The sequence below is a fragment of the Fukomys damarensis genome, unplaced genomic scaffold (assembly GCF_012274545.1).
Source record: "Fukomys damarensis isolate Sample0158 unplaced genomic scaffold, DMR_v1.0_HiC HiC_scaffold_39, whole genome shotgun sequence".
NCBI classification, from domain to species: Eukaryota; Metazoa; Chordata; class Mammalia; order Rodentia; family Bathyergidae; genus Fukomys; species Fukomys damarensis.
In genome coordinates, this window is record NW_022900951.1 from 126,538,943 (window position 1) to 126,551,968 (window position 13,026).

Sequence of the window (13,026 nt, forward strand, 5' to 3'; positions counted from 1 at the left end):
CCTGTACATTTGAGAAATATAAGTAAGTTTAATATAACATGAAACCAACAATAATGAACGTTATGGATCAGGTCAGTACTGCTCAAGGAGGCAGCGTTGTCTTTGTTTTTGTCATTGACCAGTTTAAGTATCTCTGGTAGCCATGGAGAAAAGCTCATGTTCAATATTGATCTCGGAAATGAGAGAGCCTTCATCTAAAAGCATCAGATAGACTAGTGAGGAGAGTGGAGACCTGAGGAATGACTAATTAAGAGTCAGGGGCATTGCCTCCTAATCTTTTTGAGAAACCAAGACTTTTTTTTTTTTGAGACTGGGTCTTGCTTTGTACTTCACACTGGCCCTAAACTCACTATGTACCCCAGGGTGGCCTCGAACTTGGGGCGATCCTCCTGCCTCAGCCTCCTGAGTGCTGAGATTACAGGCGTGCACCACCATGGCCAGCAAAACCAGAAGCTTCCAATAGAAGTAGTTTGGGCTCAATCAAACCAACAAGAGCAAAGCTTAAAATAATTAAACATATATTTATTTCTATAAACTTTACCCTCAACAAACCTTTTCTCTCTACGCCCTGGGGCCTTTTAGTTGTTTTTTTTTTTAATCTTACTGAGTTTATTGGTACTTTTTAAGTATACAGTACATTTACATTCATCATTGGGATCCAGGGATATGGGGAAAAAGTGAGAACCAAGATCCATCATGTAAGGGTACAAGACTGTTTTTAACTCTCAAGCTTCCCCACACCGAGACTCTTAACAATTCATTAATCAGTTTAACATTTTAACCACATAACTGGCTACAAAAGGGGTTTCCAATCTTGGACTTGTGTTCCGGTAAGCCCCCTAGTCACCTGTCTGTCTCTGCAGGTTTGGGGGCAGTGGTGTTGTGCATAGCTGAGATAAAGATATGATCAAAGGGTGATTTCGTTGAGAATAAGGTGAGTGTATTGTCTGTCACCATTCCTCCAAAGCATCATACTAAGGCGTCCTAGCTAGTATAATAGACAAAAAAGAAAGAAAACTGTAGAACAGAAATGCACTGACAGGTTCAGGAGAAAGGAATTTAAAATAGAGCAGTATGCTATATCCATTTACAGGGAACAAAGTAATATAAAATGTCTAATTGTCTTTACATACAGCACCCTACTTGTAAAAGTCAAAATGACAAATAAGCATTGTCTACTGTCCTATACTTCCCAAATTAATCCTGGAAAACAATAGAAGAGAAAAAGAAAAAACCTAAGAGACACAAAAACAACTCAGTGTAAACATCGAAACAGAAGTAAGGCCTGCGGGAGAGTGGAGACTGTTGAGCTGTACTTGTGTGTGGGCCAGGGAGGTGGGTGGGGGTCGAGGCCTGCACAGGTAGCTCCTGACAGCAGGAGTCCTCTACACCACTGCACAAGCCTCACTGCAGAGCTGCCAATGTCCCCAGGGCAACACCAGGACAGCAGGAAGAGCCAGACATTATTGCTACAGAGACTGCGCTAATAACCACTGGAAACCACATTGTTGGGAGGACTGGCTTTCACAATTCGTAAACTAACTGACTCGGGAACATAGGATGCCAAGTCTGGCTCCGAGGGCAACAGACCCGGGTCTGTAGAGAACAGGGACCCAAAGTGACGACTCCTAAGGACGAGAGGGTTACCTTTCAGCTCGTGCGGTCAGCCCAGGGAGGCCCTGGGCAACTTACTGGATGTGATGTCCACTGACTAGAGCGTCCACCGCATCGAGGGGTTTGAACGACTGGAGGCACTGCTCCGAGTTCTGAGCTTCAGGGCAGAGGAGCGGAGAGGGCAGGAATCATTAAAGGGTCGAGGTGATGGGCTGTGTGGGAGTAAGGAAGGCCCACCGAGACGGGTCCCCTCGCAACCCAGCTCTGCCATTCTTGTTACCAGGAAGCAGAACTGGAAGAGTAAAGCCTCTCCCCTCTTCAGCTGCAGGGGACCCTGGAGTCCGAGAGGACCGTGGTCCGGGCTCTGCCAGAACCCACAGAGACGACCCTAGAGACCCTAGAGAGGCGACGTAATCAGAGATTACCCAGGGCCCAGGGGCCAAGCCGCTCCCCCGCCCCCGCACCCGGCACCTCGCGGATGTGATGTGCACTATCTCGCGCTCCCTGAGGTCACGCTCCGTGAGGTCACGCTCCGTGAGGTCACGCTCCGTGAGGTCACGCTCCGTGAGGTTACGTTTCATCAGATCACGCTTCGTGAGGTCACATCGACGCGAGACTCTCTTCGGAGCGGCACAACTTCGGTGAGGGGAACGGGAAAGCCTGCGCTCCGGTAAGGGTCGCGTTCGGGGGTTGTGCGGGGAGTGAGGAAGCCCCACCCCAGACAGAGGGACCTGAAACAATCTAGATTTGCCCGTCTTGTCGCCCGGGTACTCTGGGGAAGAGTTTTCGGGTACGGACCTCCTCCTTCCTAAGGGGACCCAGCGAGGAGAGCCAGAGCCCTGTTCTAAGGGCTAAACTAACAGTGAAAGGAGAGGAGAGGACCCGGCCTAGATTAAGTCAAAGCGAGGGGCTGTTGGGGATTGGGGAAGCCCCGGCCCAGAGAGAAGCTTCCAGAACATTCTAAAAAAGCCTCCGGTCTCTGCTCCTGATTATGCTGTGACCAATTCCCAGTCTAGCAACCCCTTTGGCCTCTCTGGGAACTGACGGCAGAATCAGAACTTTTTTTTTTTTTTCCTCTTTGAGTTTTTTGGTACATTTTAGGTATACAGTACAGTTACAGTCATCATTGGGATCTTGTACCTTTGCATCACAGGTCTTGGTTCTCACTATTTCCCCTTATCCCTGCCCTCCCTTCACCCCCCTCCTCCTTTGTTTTTTTTTGTTTTTGTTTCTGTTTTTGTTTTTTTGTGGTACCAGGGATCGAACTCTGGTCCTTGCGCTTGTGAGGCAGGCCACCGAACCGCTGAGCTAAATCCCCAGTCCCCTCCTCCTATTTTTAAGGGCTATGTTTCAGGTAGGAAGAGCTCAAGTCAAAAGGGGCTTGGGGGGAGAAGCGTGGCGGGGGGAGTCCTGCGGGAGCTTCCCTGCAGAGAAAGGGTCCCAGAATAATCTAGAAAGGTCTGTTACTTGCTGGGTACCACATGATGTAGAATTCTTAGGTTAGGGCAAGCTTTTGCTTCACTGGAACCTGACAGACTCAGATCCTTGTTCTGAGGTCAGTGGTTCAGGTAGCAGGAGCAGAGACACCTAGGCTCAATTAGCTCCAGGCCCTGCCCCAAGTCAAAGAGAGAAATGAAGTAGGACTGAGTGTCCTAGAACCCATGATAGATGGAGCCCAGTATGCCTATGATTTCGCACTGAATTGTGTCCTACTTTGCTATCTGGAATCTGAGGGAGGAGTATTCAGGGCCACAAACAGGTGGACCTCTTTCAAAGACCCAAGAGGAAGACTTACAGGGAGGACAGCTGAGGAAATTTTGCACACTAGACCGCGCAGTGCACCTTTGCCCCTGCCTCTGTGTGTCACAGAGGAGTGGGACGTGGTCTGATGAATGTGGCCTCAGTTCAACAGATTCAAGACATGGGAAACTGCCTCTCCTGTCAAGCTGGGGAAGCCAGTGACAACACCAAGAGAAAGAGTCACACCCAATACACGCAGGACACCAGCTTCCACCTTTGGGATGACAGTGAGATTGTGTCCTTGGATTGCGAGACGCATGCACAGGTCAGCAGAGGGGAAATATGAATCTCTGGGTGCATTCCAAACAAAGGAGGGCTTCTGTAACCTTGTCCTTCTGTCCAAACCCTAGGGAAAACCTGTGCAGGGGTGTGTTTAAGTGCTGGGTCTCATTTCTGTCTGTTTGAACTCAGGGAGAGCATGCCTTGATGTGCAGTGGATCACCAGGTCAGCAGAGCTACGCCTGGTCAGCAGAGGGAGGAAACCAGGACCTGCTAGCAATCAAGGTGAGGTACTTGGGTGAGGACTGAAGGTATGGAAATACCCTGCACCCCCCCCCAAAAGAAGGGAGTCCACAGATCCTGGTATCCACTGTTACAGCCTGGGGGGCCCTAGGGATTTGAGGCACTGCCTGGTGTCTGGATAAAATCAGAGAGAACTCCATACTCCAACATACAGAATTCCAGCCTCAATCTGTCTTACCTAGGCCTAGGCCTATGGATGAATTCATTTCCCCTTGCCTTCTCTGCAAGTGCTGCTCACATCCTCTCTCTCCCCCAGGGCCTTGAGTCCGCATCACCAAGCTCCTACCGGAGGTCCTATGCCATCATCTCTGCATTGTCAAAGCTCTACGGACTTGAAGAAGACTCTGAGGACCAAAGTGAGACACAGGGCTTGGTGGGTGGGCAGATTTTCAGTGCTGTGTATGAGAAGGTCACCTCTTTCACCCTCTCTCATTGCCTTTCCTCCTTATCCTCTTCTTCCTTCTGTTGTCTGATCCTAGGCACCATAGAGATGATTTCCGTTGCTGAAATGCTGGATCCTCAGTGTCCTGAGGGAGGCTCTTCTCTCCCCAACACCATAGATGTTGCCCCACCGAGCCAATCCCATGGGGCCTCCAGCAGTGGACAAGGGGAGGGTTCATTCCTCTTACCTAGCCAGGAAGAAACCGAGTCCTTGATGAGTGGTGATTCTGGCGATAATAAGATGGCTGCATTGCTGCAGTTCCTGGCCTCAAAGTATCTAAAGGAGGAGCCAACCACCATGGCAGAAATGCAGCAGTGTATCAGCAAAGAGTGTGATAACTTCTCTGTGCTCTTCAGGGAAGCCACTCAGAGCCTGAAGCTATATTTTGGCATTGATGTAAAGAAAGTGCAACCTTCCAGCACCTTCTATGTTCTTGTCCCTGTCCTGGGCCTCACCTATGATGGTATGGATAGTAACAGGAAGGGCTACCCCAGGACCATCCTCCTGATAATTGTCCTGGGTATCATCTTCCTTCAGGGCAACTGTGCCAGGGAGGAGGCAATCTGGGAAATTCTGAGTGAGATAGGGGTACATGCTGGGGAGGAGCACTGCATCTATGGGGAGCCCCGGAAGTTCATCACCGAGGATTTGGTGCAGGAACAGTACATATCATACCTGGTAGTGCCCAACAGTGATCCTCCTGAATACAAGTTCCAGTGGGGTCCAAGGGCCTATGCTGAAACTAGCAAGAAGGAAGTCCTACTTTTTTTGGCCAGGCTCAAAGCTACTGTCCTCAGGGACTTGCCTGTCAGTGAGGAGGAGGATTCAGAAAATGAAAACTAGAGAGATCCAGGGCTACTGGAAGAGTGATTACTAGGGACAGGACACATTCCAGGGCCACATCCAGCAGCTTCCGTCCCGTGTTATTTCTGAAGCAGATTCTAAACTCTGCATGAAAAGAGCAGTCAGTTTTCTAAATAGTGCAGATGTAGAATGGGTATTAAGTTCATTGTTATAATGCTTGCATTTCTCCTGTGTGAGTGAGTTGAAGATTTATTTCTTTTTGAAATTTTGCCCATGTTCTCCCTTTTAGTAAGGATTTAACTTCGTATCGTAAAGTATGAGTGGCATTGGTCACACACATTGCTGTTTATAACTTTAAGAGTTTTGCTGTTTTGTAAAACAAACTAAAATCTTCCATCCTGTTTTGTGATATGGAACAAGATAATTTCTCGTTGGAATAAAAGTTTTCTTGCAAATGTAAAAGAAGTCATTATTAAAATATAGATAGGGTCAATAAATACAGAAGAAAGTTAAATACACTTAATATTTATTTTCCTTTATCCCTTTTAGTGTGCTCTGTAAAATATTTTAAAGTATACCTGCATATGCTTGACACATTCAAAAATATTGGAGAAATTTACTGTTAAGGAAAAACTCCGTCTGCTCACAGATGCACTGACCCCAGACTACCTTTGAGCAGATGCTCTGTGGAAGGCTGTGTGTTAGCGCTGGAGAAATGAGTAAACTAGGCTGAACAGGACCCACTCTTCCCCATAGGATGGTGGCATCTTGGGCCATTTCCAGCTGTGGCAGGAAATGGAGAGCTGTCCTCGAGGGCTTGAAGAACAGGTGAAAGAGCAGGAGGGGGTTGCTGCAGGGAAGGGCTTGGGGAAACTGCAGTTCCTTCTTTGAGAGCCCATTTTATTGCATGGTGCCCAGGGCCAGTCACACAGGTGAGATATCTTGGGGCTGAAAATGGGGAACTGCTCTGAGCAGTTCTGCTTGGTTCATGGGTAAAGCAGAGAGGAATGTCCACCTGGACCAGGTATTGGATGTGTCCTGAGCTCTTCTCCCAGTGCAGCTGGACATAACGTAAGAACTAGGTGATTGGTAACCATCATCTGTGAGGATTTCTAGACAAATAGGGGATATTTCTTTGAAGTTGTGTCCAGAAAGCTCCAGACTGACACATTTTCTTGGCCTGAGAGCCAGAGAAAATTCCACTGGAGCCTTATACTTAGGCTACCTTTAATGTAAGTGGAATAATTCTAAACAAGGGCTAGGTTTTGGATGGGGATGAGATGAAATAGTGGTTTGGTTGGAAAAGCAGCTCAGAGGGAGAGCTGGCCCTTCACTCATTCTAGGAGGCTCAGCTGCATCCCAAGGGAAAAGCCTCCACACGCTGATGATGTCACCTGTCCTCAAAGAGGGAGGAGTTAGTGAATTTTACTCCCATTTTAGCCTACTTGCTCCTCCATGTCCCACGGAGCTGCATAGTCTGATATGTCCTGGGGAGCAGTGACAAGCGCTGGGGTGGGATCGAATCCTGTTAGAAACAGCAGCCATCCGCCTTTCAGTGTCGTCAGAGTCCCTGCCAGGCACAGGGTGCAGTGCTTTCCTCGCGGTGCACACCTTCCTGAGGTCCTGCGGACCCGCCTGACCAGACTCGCTGCAGGGATGAACAGCCCCAGTCTCCCAGGGCCGGGAAGTTCCCAGGTGACTGGCTGGTAAGTGATAGGGCTGGGTGAGTGTCCCCATGTGAACACGTGATCCCCCTGCTACAAGTCCTGATTACCGTTCATCTCTACGCACAACATGTTGTGTCCCTCATAAGAGAAGGACCCTGGGGGGCCTGGGACAAGGCATCCTAGAGAGATGACAGAGTGGGGACATCTGAGCTCGGTTCTGTGAGAGCCGACCTGTGCCCAGGTGTGGATGTCTCTGACAGGCACCCGCACTTTGCGGCTGTCCCACCCCTTCCCTGGTTGTCCCCCATGTGCCCTCCCTCCCAGCTCTGGCACCTGGCTCGATGCTCAGCCCTTCCCTGCTGCCCCTTCTAGAGGCTACACAGATCCCCCATCCGCAGAGCGTCCCTACTCCCTTCCGGAGCTCCTGGTTCTGCCGGTCTCCTGTGGGTCTCCTCTGCTGGCGAAGGCCATTGGTCAGAGTTCACACAAGATTGTGATTTTAGACTTGTGGACATCCATACCTGGGATTTGTTTTTCCTAGGTTTCATTAATTTTTTTGTTTTTTTACAGCATGGTCTTGCTATATCGTCCAGGCTGGATTTGAACTCATTGTGTACCCCAGACTGGCCTCAGACTCACAGAGATCCTCCTGCTTCAGCCTCCCTAGCGCTGAGATTACAGGTGTGCACCACCACACCAGTCCTTCCTAGGTTCCCATCCAAGTTTTGCAGGCTCTTAGCTGGGCAAACTTGCTGCGGGGCACAATTCTCCACCTCAGTCTTACCCTCTGAAAAGCAGGGGCCAAATGAGCATCTTCCTCATGGGTTCATTGTGAGCATGGGACAGATTCATCCTTGTGGGTACACAGTAAGTGCTCAGTAAAGTTTTCATTATCTGAGGCAGGAGCATCACCATAAGTTCGAGGTCAGCCTAAACTACATAGTGAAACCTTGTCTCAAAACCAGTGTCTCAGGCCAAGGATGTAGCTCAGAGGTACTGTGCCTACCTAGCAAGCACAAGGTCCTGAGTTCAATTCCCCGGTACAGGGAAAAAAAATAAAGTAAAAACAAAGCCTTCCAGAGTTTCTCTGAACCCTCCATGTCTCTGGCACTCCCATTTTCCCAGCAGGATCCTGGAGCAGGATTCCTTTCCTGCTTACTGGGAGTGGAGGAGGGTGGGATCCAGGTAGCAGTGGGAAGAGAACCCTGGCGCCTGGGCCTGCACAGTCTCTGGGGTTCCTTTGAGACCAGCCAGGCCCCACCCTATGGCTAGAAAGCCTGGGGAAAGAAAACAATTTCCGAGGAGAAAAAGGCACAGATCACCTGGGTTATCTGGACGCAGCTTCCTCCCTGTGCACCATACCTGGGATTCTTTGTTTTCCCAGAGGGCTGGCTATAAGGAGACTTCAACTTGGCCAATGATCTACTGGCACTTGGGCTGTAGCCAATTGTGGAAGGAGGGCTCTTGAGACTGTTCCAATATTTGCATAGGATTTTAGTGAGCTGCTTATTTGAAGCTAGAAACTGAACACAAACAGATAAGCTTCTTAGTTCTTCCCTCCTCAATGGTAGATGAGGAGCTTCGTAAACGGTTTTTACTGAAGCTGAGATTCTAGAGAACATGCATACCTAGGAGAGAGGAAATGGTTCCTTCATAGACATGTTGGCTCAAATTTAAAGACAAAATTTGCTGCCTTTCCTGTGCCTCCTTGTAGACCTACTTCTCAGGAAAATATTGGCTTTCAAAGTGGCTGATGAAACAAGTTCCAAGGTGTCACAGACCAGCTGTGATGCACATAGCTTGGAGGGGCCCGGGCCACAGCCCCGCAGTGCCCAGCCCGGTGCTAACTTGCCTGGGGAACAGACAAGCACGACTTCCGGGCTGTGTGGAAGCCACAGAAGGCGCTCCTGAGAGACAGCATCTGCTGAGGGCCATACACAACTCAGACCTCTTGGCCTGGGGAAGGACCTGGACTTGTGCCCCTTGGAGGTGCTAAACTCGGTCCCTATCTGGTGTCCTAAGCTTACTACAGTCGCTGTCCGGGGACAGCACACTACCCGCTCCCCTGAGCTCCTTTCCGATGAATCAGAGCAGGCCCACTGTGGAGTTCATCAGAGCTCATACACGAGACAGTTTCCTCCCGGTCCCCACGGCACCCTGAATGTGGTTTCCTTGATTCCCCGTCCTTCTCCCCAGGTATTCGGGAGGCTGAAGAGCTGTGGATACTGAGGTAGGAATGGTCTGGTGGAGAGGAACAGAGCTTCACAGGTTAAGATTTAAGTCCTGCATCAAATGAAATCCCAATGAAAGGAGAAATATCCCTGTTCTGAGAAGATAGTATTGCAAAGGGTAGGGTAGTGCAGGAAACTGCCATTGTGGAGAGAAGGTGATTGCTCTCTGCTGGCTTTTACATCATCTTCTTCGAATCAGATGGGATAATGTAGGATTTAAAAGCATGTGTCACTGTGTCGGCACTTAGGATTCAGAGAATTGCAAGGCAAATCTGGTCTTCACCGAAGCACCTCCGAGAGATGAGGAGTGATGTTCCCGAACAAAGGACACCAGTTGCTTTTTGCTGAGTACCCGCTCTGTGGCGGTTCATGGGAGAGGAGTAGCCGTCCACGTGTTCTCCTGTCCTTCCTGGACACAGACAAACATTACTGTCCCTCTGCCGTTGCAAAGAGGCACACGACATTTTCTTCTCAGTGATGCACGTGGAAATGTTGCGCGTCACATCCGGGGATGAGAGAGCCAGTGTGCATCCCCGTGCTTTCTCCTCCTTTGCAGCAAAGTGGTGGCCCTTTGTTCAGATGAGCAAATCACATTAGCAAATTAAAAAAATTTTACATAAACTATGAGGTTTGGGTAGAGGTCCAATTTTCACATATGGGTATTTAATTGTTCTAATACCATTTATTGAAAAGGCTAATATTTTTAATTAAACTACTCCTTTGTAAAAACTGAATTGGTCATATTTATGCATGTCTATTTCTGGATTTTAGTAAGTTCCATGGATCTTTGTGTCTATTTCTTAGCCAATAGCACTCTGTTTTTTACTAAAGAAAATCTGAAAATCAGATAGTATGGATTCTTCATCTCCGTTTTACCGTTTTAAAGAGTTATTCTCTTCTAGTTGCTTTGCCCTTTGATAAACATTTTGGACGAGCTTATCTATATCTATAAAAAAATTCTACTGGGATTTTGATGGATATTGCCATGAATCTACAGATCATTTTGGTGAGAATTTACTGCTTTACTATATTGAGCCAGTTCATGAACACAGTATGATTCTGCTTATTTTGGTCTTTATTTCTTTGGCCAGCATTTTGTAGTCTTCAGCACAGATATACTGTGCATGTTTTGCTAGGTTTATACATGAGTATTGTGTTTACTGATGCTTTCAAATGGTATTTTAAAATTGGTTTTCCAAATTTTTAGTTATTGTATGAAAATATTTATGTTTATGTATTGACTGTATCTATCTGAGCTCCTGCTAAGCTTACTTAGCAGATGGAGGAGTGTTTTGACATTTCTTATTTACATTCTTTACTTTACCCTATGGGTAAGAATCCAACTACAATTGTGAAAAGAAACAGTGGATGTAGACATCTTTATCTCCTTTTTGACCTTGAGGTGAAAGCATTTGGTCTTTGATATTAGTTGTAGGTATTAATTGTAATTTTTTGTAAATATCATTTATCAGGTTAAGTTTCTTTTTTTTTTCTTTATACGAGAGTCCTTAATCATAAATGGATGTTGTATATTATTGTCAAATAACATTTTCTGCTTAGGTTAAGATGATTATAAAACTATTAAATCTGTTAACATCATTTATTACACTGATTTATTATAACATACTGAACCAGCCTCATGTTCCCCTGAAAAACTCCATTTAATAACGGTGTATTACTACTTTGTCTTGGAGGCACTGCTCCTAAAACCTCCACTCTGGTGAAGTAGAAGGAAGAAAAATGTGGGGAGAGAGAGGGTGAGAGGAGAGTACACCTGATCTCTAGCTTAGCTATAGGATTGTGAAATGGACCGGCCATATAGAAGAAAGAAAGAAAAGCAATCCCTTTATGATAAGAGTGGGTTTCTAGGGTTATAAGTCTCTGCTGCGGTTTTATGTCAAATACAAAAATCAGATTTGCCTCCGGGGAGCTGTGTACATGGTGGCGAGACAAGATTCCGGCCTTACTGAATGGGTTTCTCCACTCCCAGCCTACATTCTTGCTCCACAAGTCCTCTTTTTGCCTTCATTCCAACAGCTAGACATGAGTCACCCTCGAGTTAGGAACGAGGGCTGCAAATCTAAGAGGAGTATTAAGGAGAAAAACTGCAGTCATGCCAGGCAGAATGATTTAAATCCATATCGGAATATAAAGACACCCGGTAGTACTGAGGAAAGCAGGAGAGAAGGCTAAGAATAAAAACCAAGACACTTAGTGGGAAGGAGTACATCCGGGGCCTCAGACCTCAGTGGAATGGTGACTGCTCCAACCTGCTCCCACCTAATTCCTGTGTGACAACTTCTCCCCACCTGGTCCCAGATCTGTTCTTCTCATGTAAATCAATCCCAGGGGAAGAGTCCCACATTTTGAGCATTTGTGGTAGAGTGAAGGGAAAGTCTAACCCTGATTACAACTGACTATAAATCACCAGTTATAGAAATCGCTCTCTGAAAGTAGTAGCCTTGTGCCCACCTCCCCCCAAAAGGAAAGAATCGGGTGCGGTGACACACACTTGTACTAACAGCACTAGGGAGACTGAGGTGGGATCACAAGTTGGAGCTCCTTTCTGGGAAAAAAACAAAAACAGAAAACAAAACAAAATGGCAAGGGAAGTAAAAAGAGAGGGATGGAGAATGAAAAGAAAGAGTAAGGAAGAGAAATGAAAGGAACAGAATTTTAAAAAAACATAAATAAGTGAGAAGAAACGGCCTGGTTATTATTGTTGTTATTTTATTTGTTTGTGTTCTTATTACCTTAGTTGTACTGCAGACTGAACCCAGAGCCTGGGCACTGAAGTCCATATGTAGCCAGCCCATTTTTATTTGTGAAACAAGGTCTCCTAGGTCACTAAGTTGCCCAGACCGAGCTGGAACTTAATGATCTTCCTGCCTCAGCCTCCCAGAGTGCTGGGGTTACAAGCGCATATCACCACGCCCAGCTAAGGGCCTATTTTTGAGAGGAGGGAAAGCCAAGGAATAATGTGAATGAAAATTTTTGTAAGAGCTTTGGACAGGGGATTAGGAGATCCACACCTCCCGCTCTAGGCAGTCACAGCTGACATTCTGTGTCTGATATTTTACTGTTCTGAGCACATCACATAAATGCAACCACAGAGTATATGGTATTTTGTGAATGGCTGCTTGTCCTTAGCATAACATTTTAGTTTCATTCATGCCGGGCTCCCCTGAAGCCCAATCTCAGGAGGAACAACAAGATGTCTCATTATTTCTAAGTGGTTGTGGAAGTCAACGCCTCCTCCAATATGGTCTCCTCGAAATGAGAGAGCTCATTACCAACGGCTGCAAATCAAGTCCCGTGTCCTCACTGAATCTTCCTTGTCAACACTGTTGGTGTGTGTGCCGGGGTAGAGTCCAAAGGCCTTTGTAGAGCCTGCTGGAGTTGTAAATCTGGGCTCATTACTTAGATTCTGCTGTTTCATTGTGGTTAAATCATAGTTGTGCCCCGCGATGTTTGGCTAGAATCATTAATGTCGAAAGTTTTCTTCCTTACTGGGTTTTCCTTTTCTGCTCCTTGATATGACAGAAGGTTTTTATCTGGGTTTTTTCTGTGCCCATTGGCATTTCCAGGTTGCTGCTTCTTTGTTCCAAGTCTGGTGTATATGAGGCAAGAAGAAAAACCAGAGACCCCACGAACTGCCATCACTTGGGTTCCACCGTCATGAGACAGTTTGTCTTCTTATTTCTACCGCTCAGAGTCCCTTATGTTTGTTCGTATATAATGTCCAAGCAGTCGCGTTGTCCTTAACGGGAAGAACAGGGACCAGGACATGAGATTTTCCAGGCAATGATAAACTACATTTTAAATGTTTTTATGTTTATCAGCACCATACCCCAGCATTTAAAAACTCTCCCTTTGCAAATAGATGTTTCAAAAAGCTATTTTTTTGAAGAAAATGTGATTTTTTAGAAAAACGGCTTTATTGAAA

At 46.8% G+C, this 13,026-nt stretch overlaps 1 protein-coding gene across 3 annotated transcripts; it reads left to right on the forward strand.

Annotated features, from left to right (window-relative positions):
• The first annotated feature begins 2,163 nt into the window (after nt 1-2,163).
• On the forward strand, nt 2,164-5,594 carry LOC104863987 (melanoma-associated antigen 4). Of its 3 annotated transcripts, none has more exons than XM_010626683.3 (5): nt 2,164-2,255; nt 3,519-3,679; nt 3,826-3,918; nt 4,193-4,292; nt 4,416-5,593. In XM_010626683.3, the coding sequence occupies exons 2-5, from the start codon at nt 3,536-3,538 to the stop codon at nt 5,219-5,221; spliced, it is 1,143 nt and encodes a 380-aa protein (XP_010624985.1). In that variant the 5' UTR covers nt 2,164-2,255; nt 3,519-3,535; the 3' UTR covers nt 5,222-5,593. The 3 variants fall into 3 exon arrangements, with proteins under 3 accessions (XP_010624985.1, XP_010624986.1, XP_010624984.1); XM_010626684.3 differs by having other exon boundaries at nt 2,176-2,284; nt 3,527-3,679; nt 4,416-5,594; XM_010626682.3 differs by having other exon boundaries at nt 2,178-2,284; nt 4,416-5,592.
• Nucleotides 5,595-13,026: the final 7,432 nt, after the last annotated feature.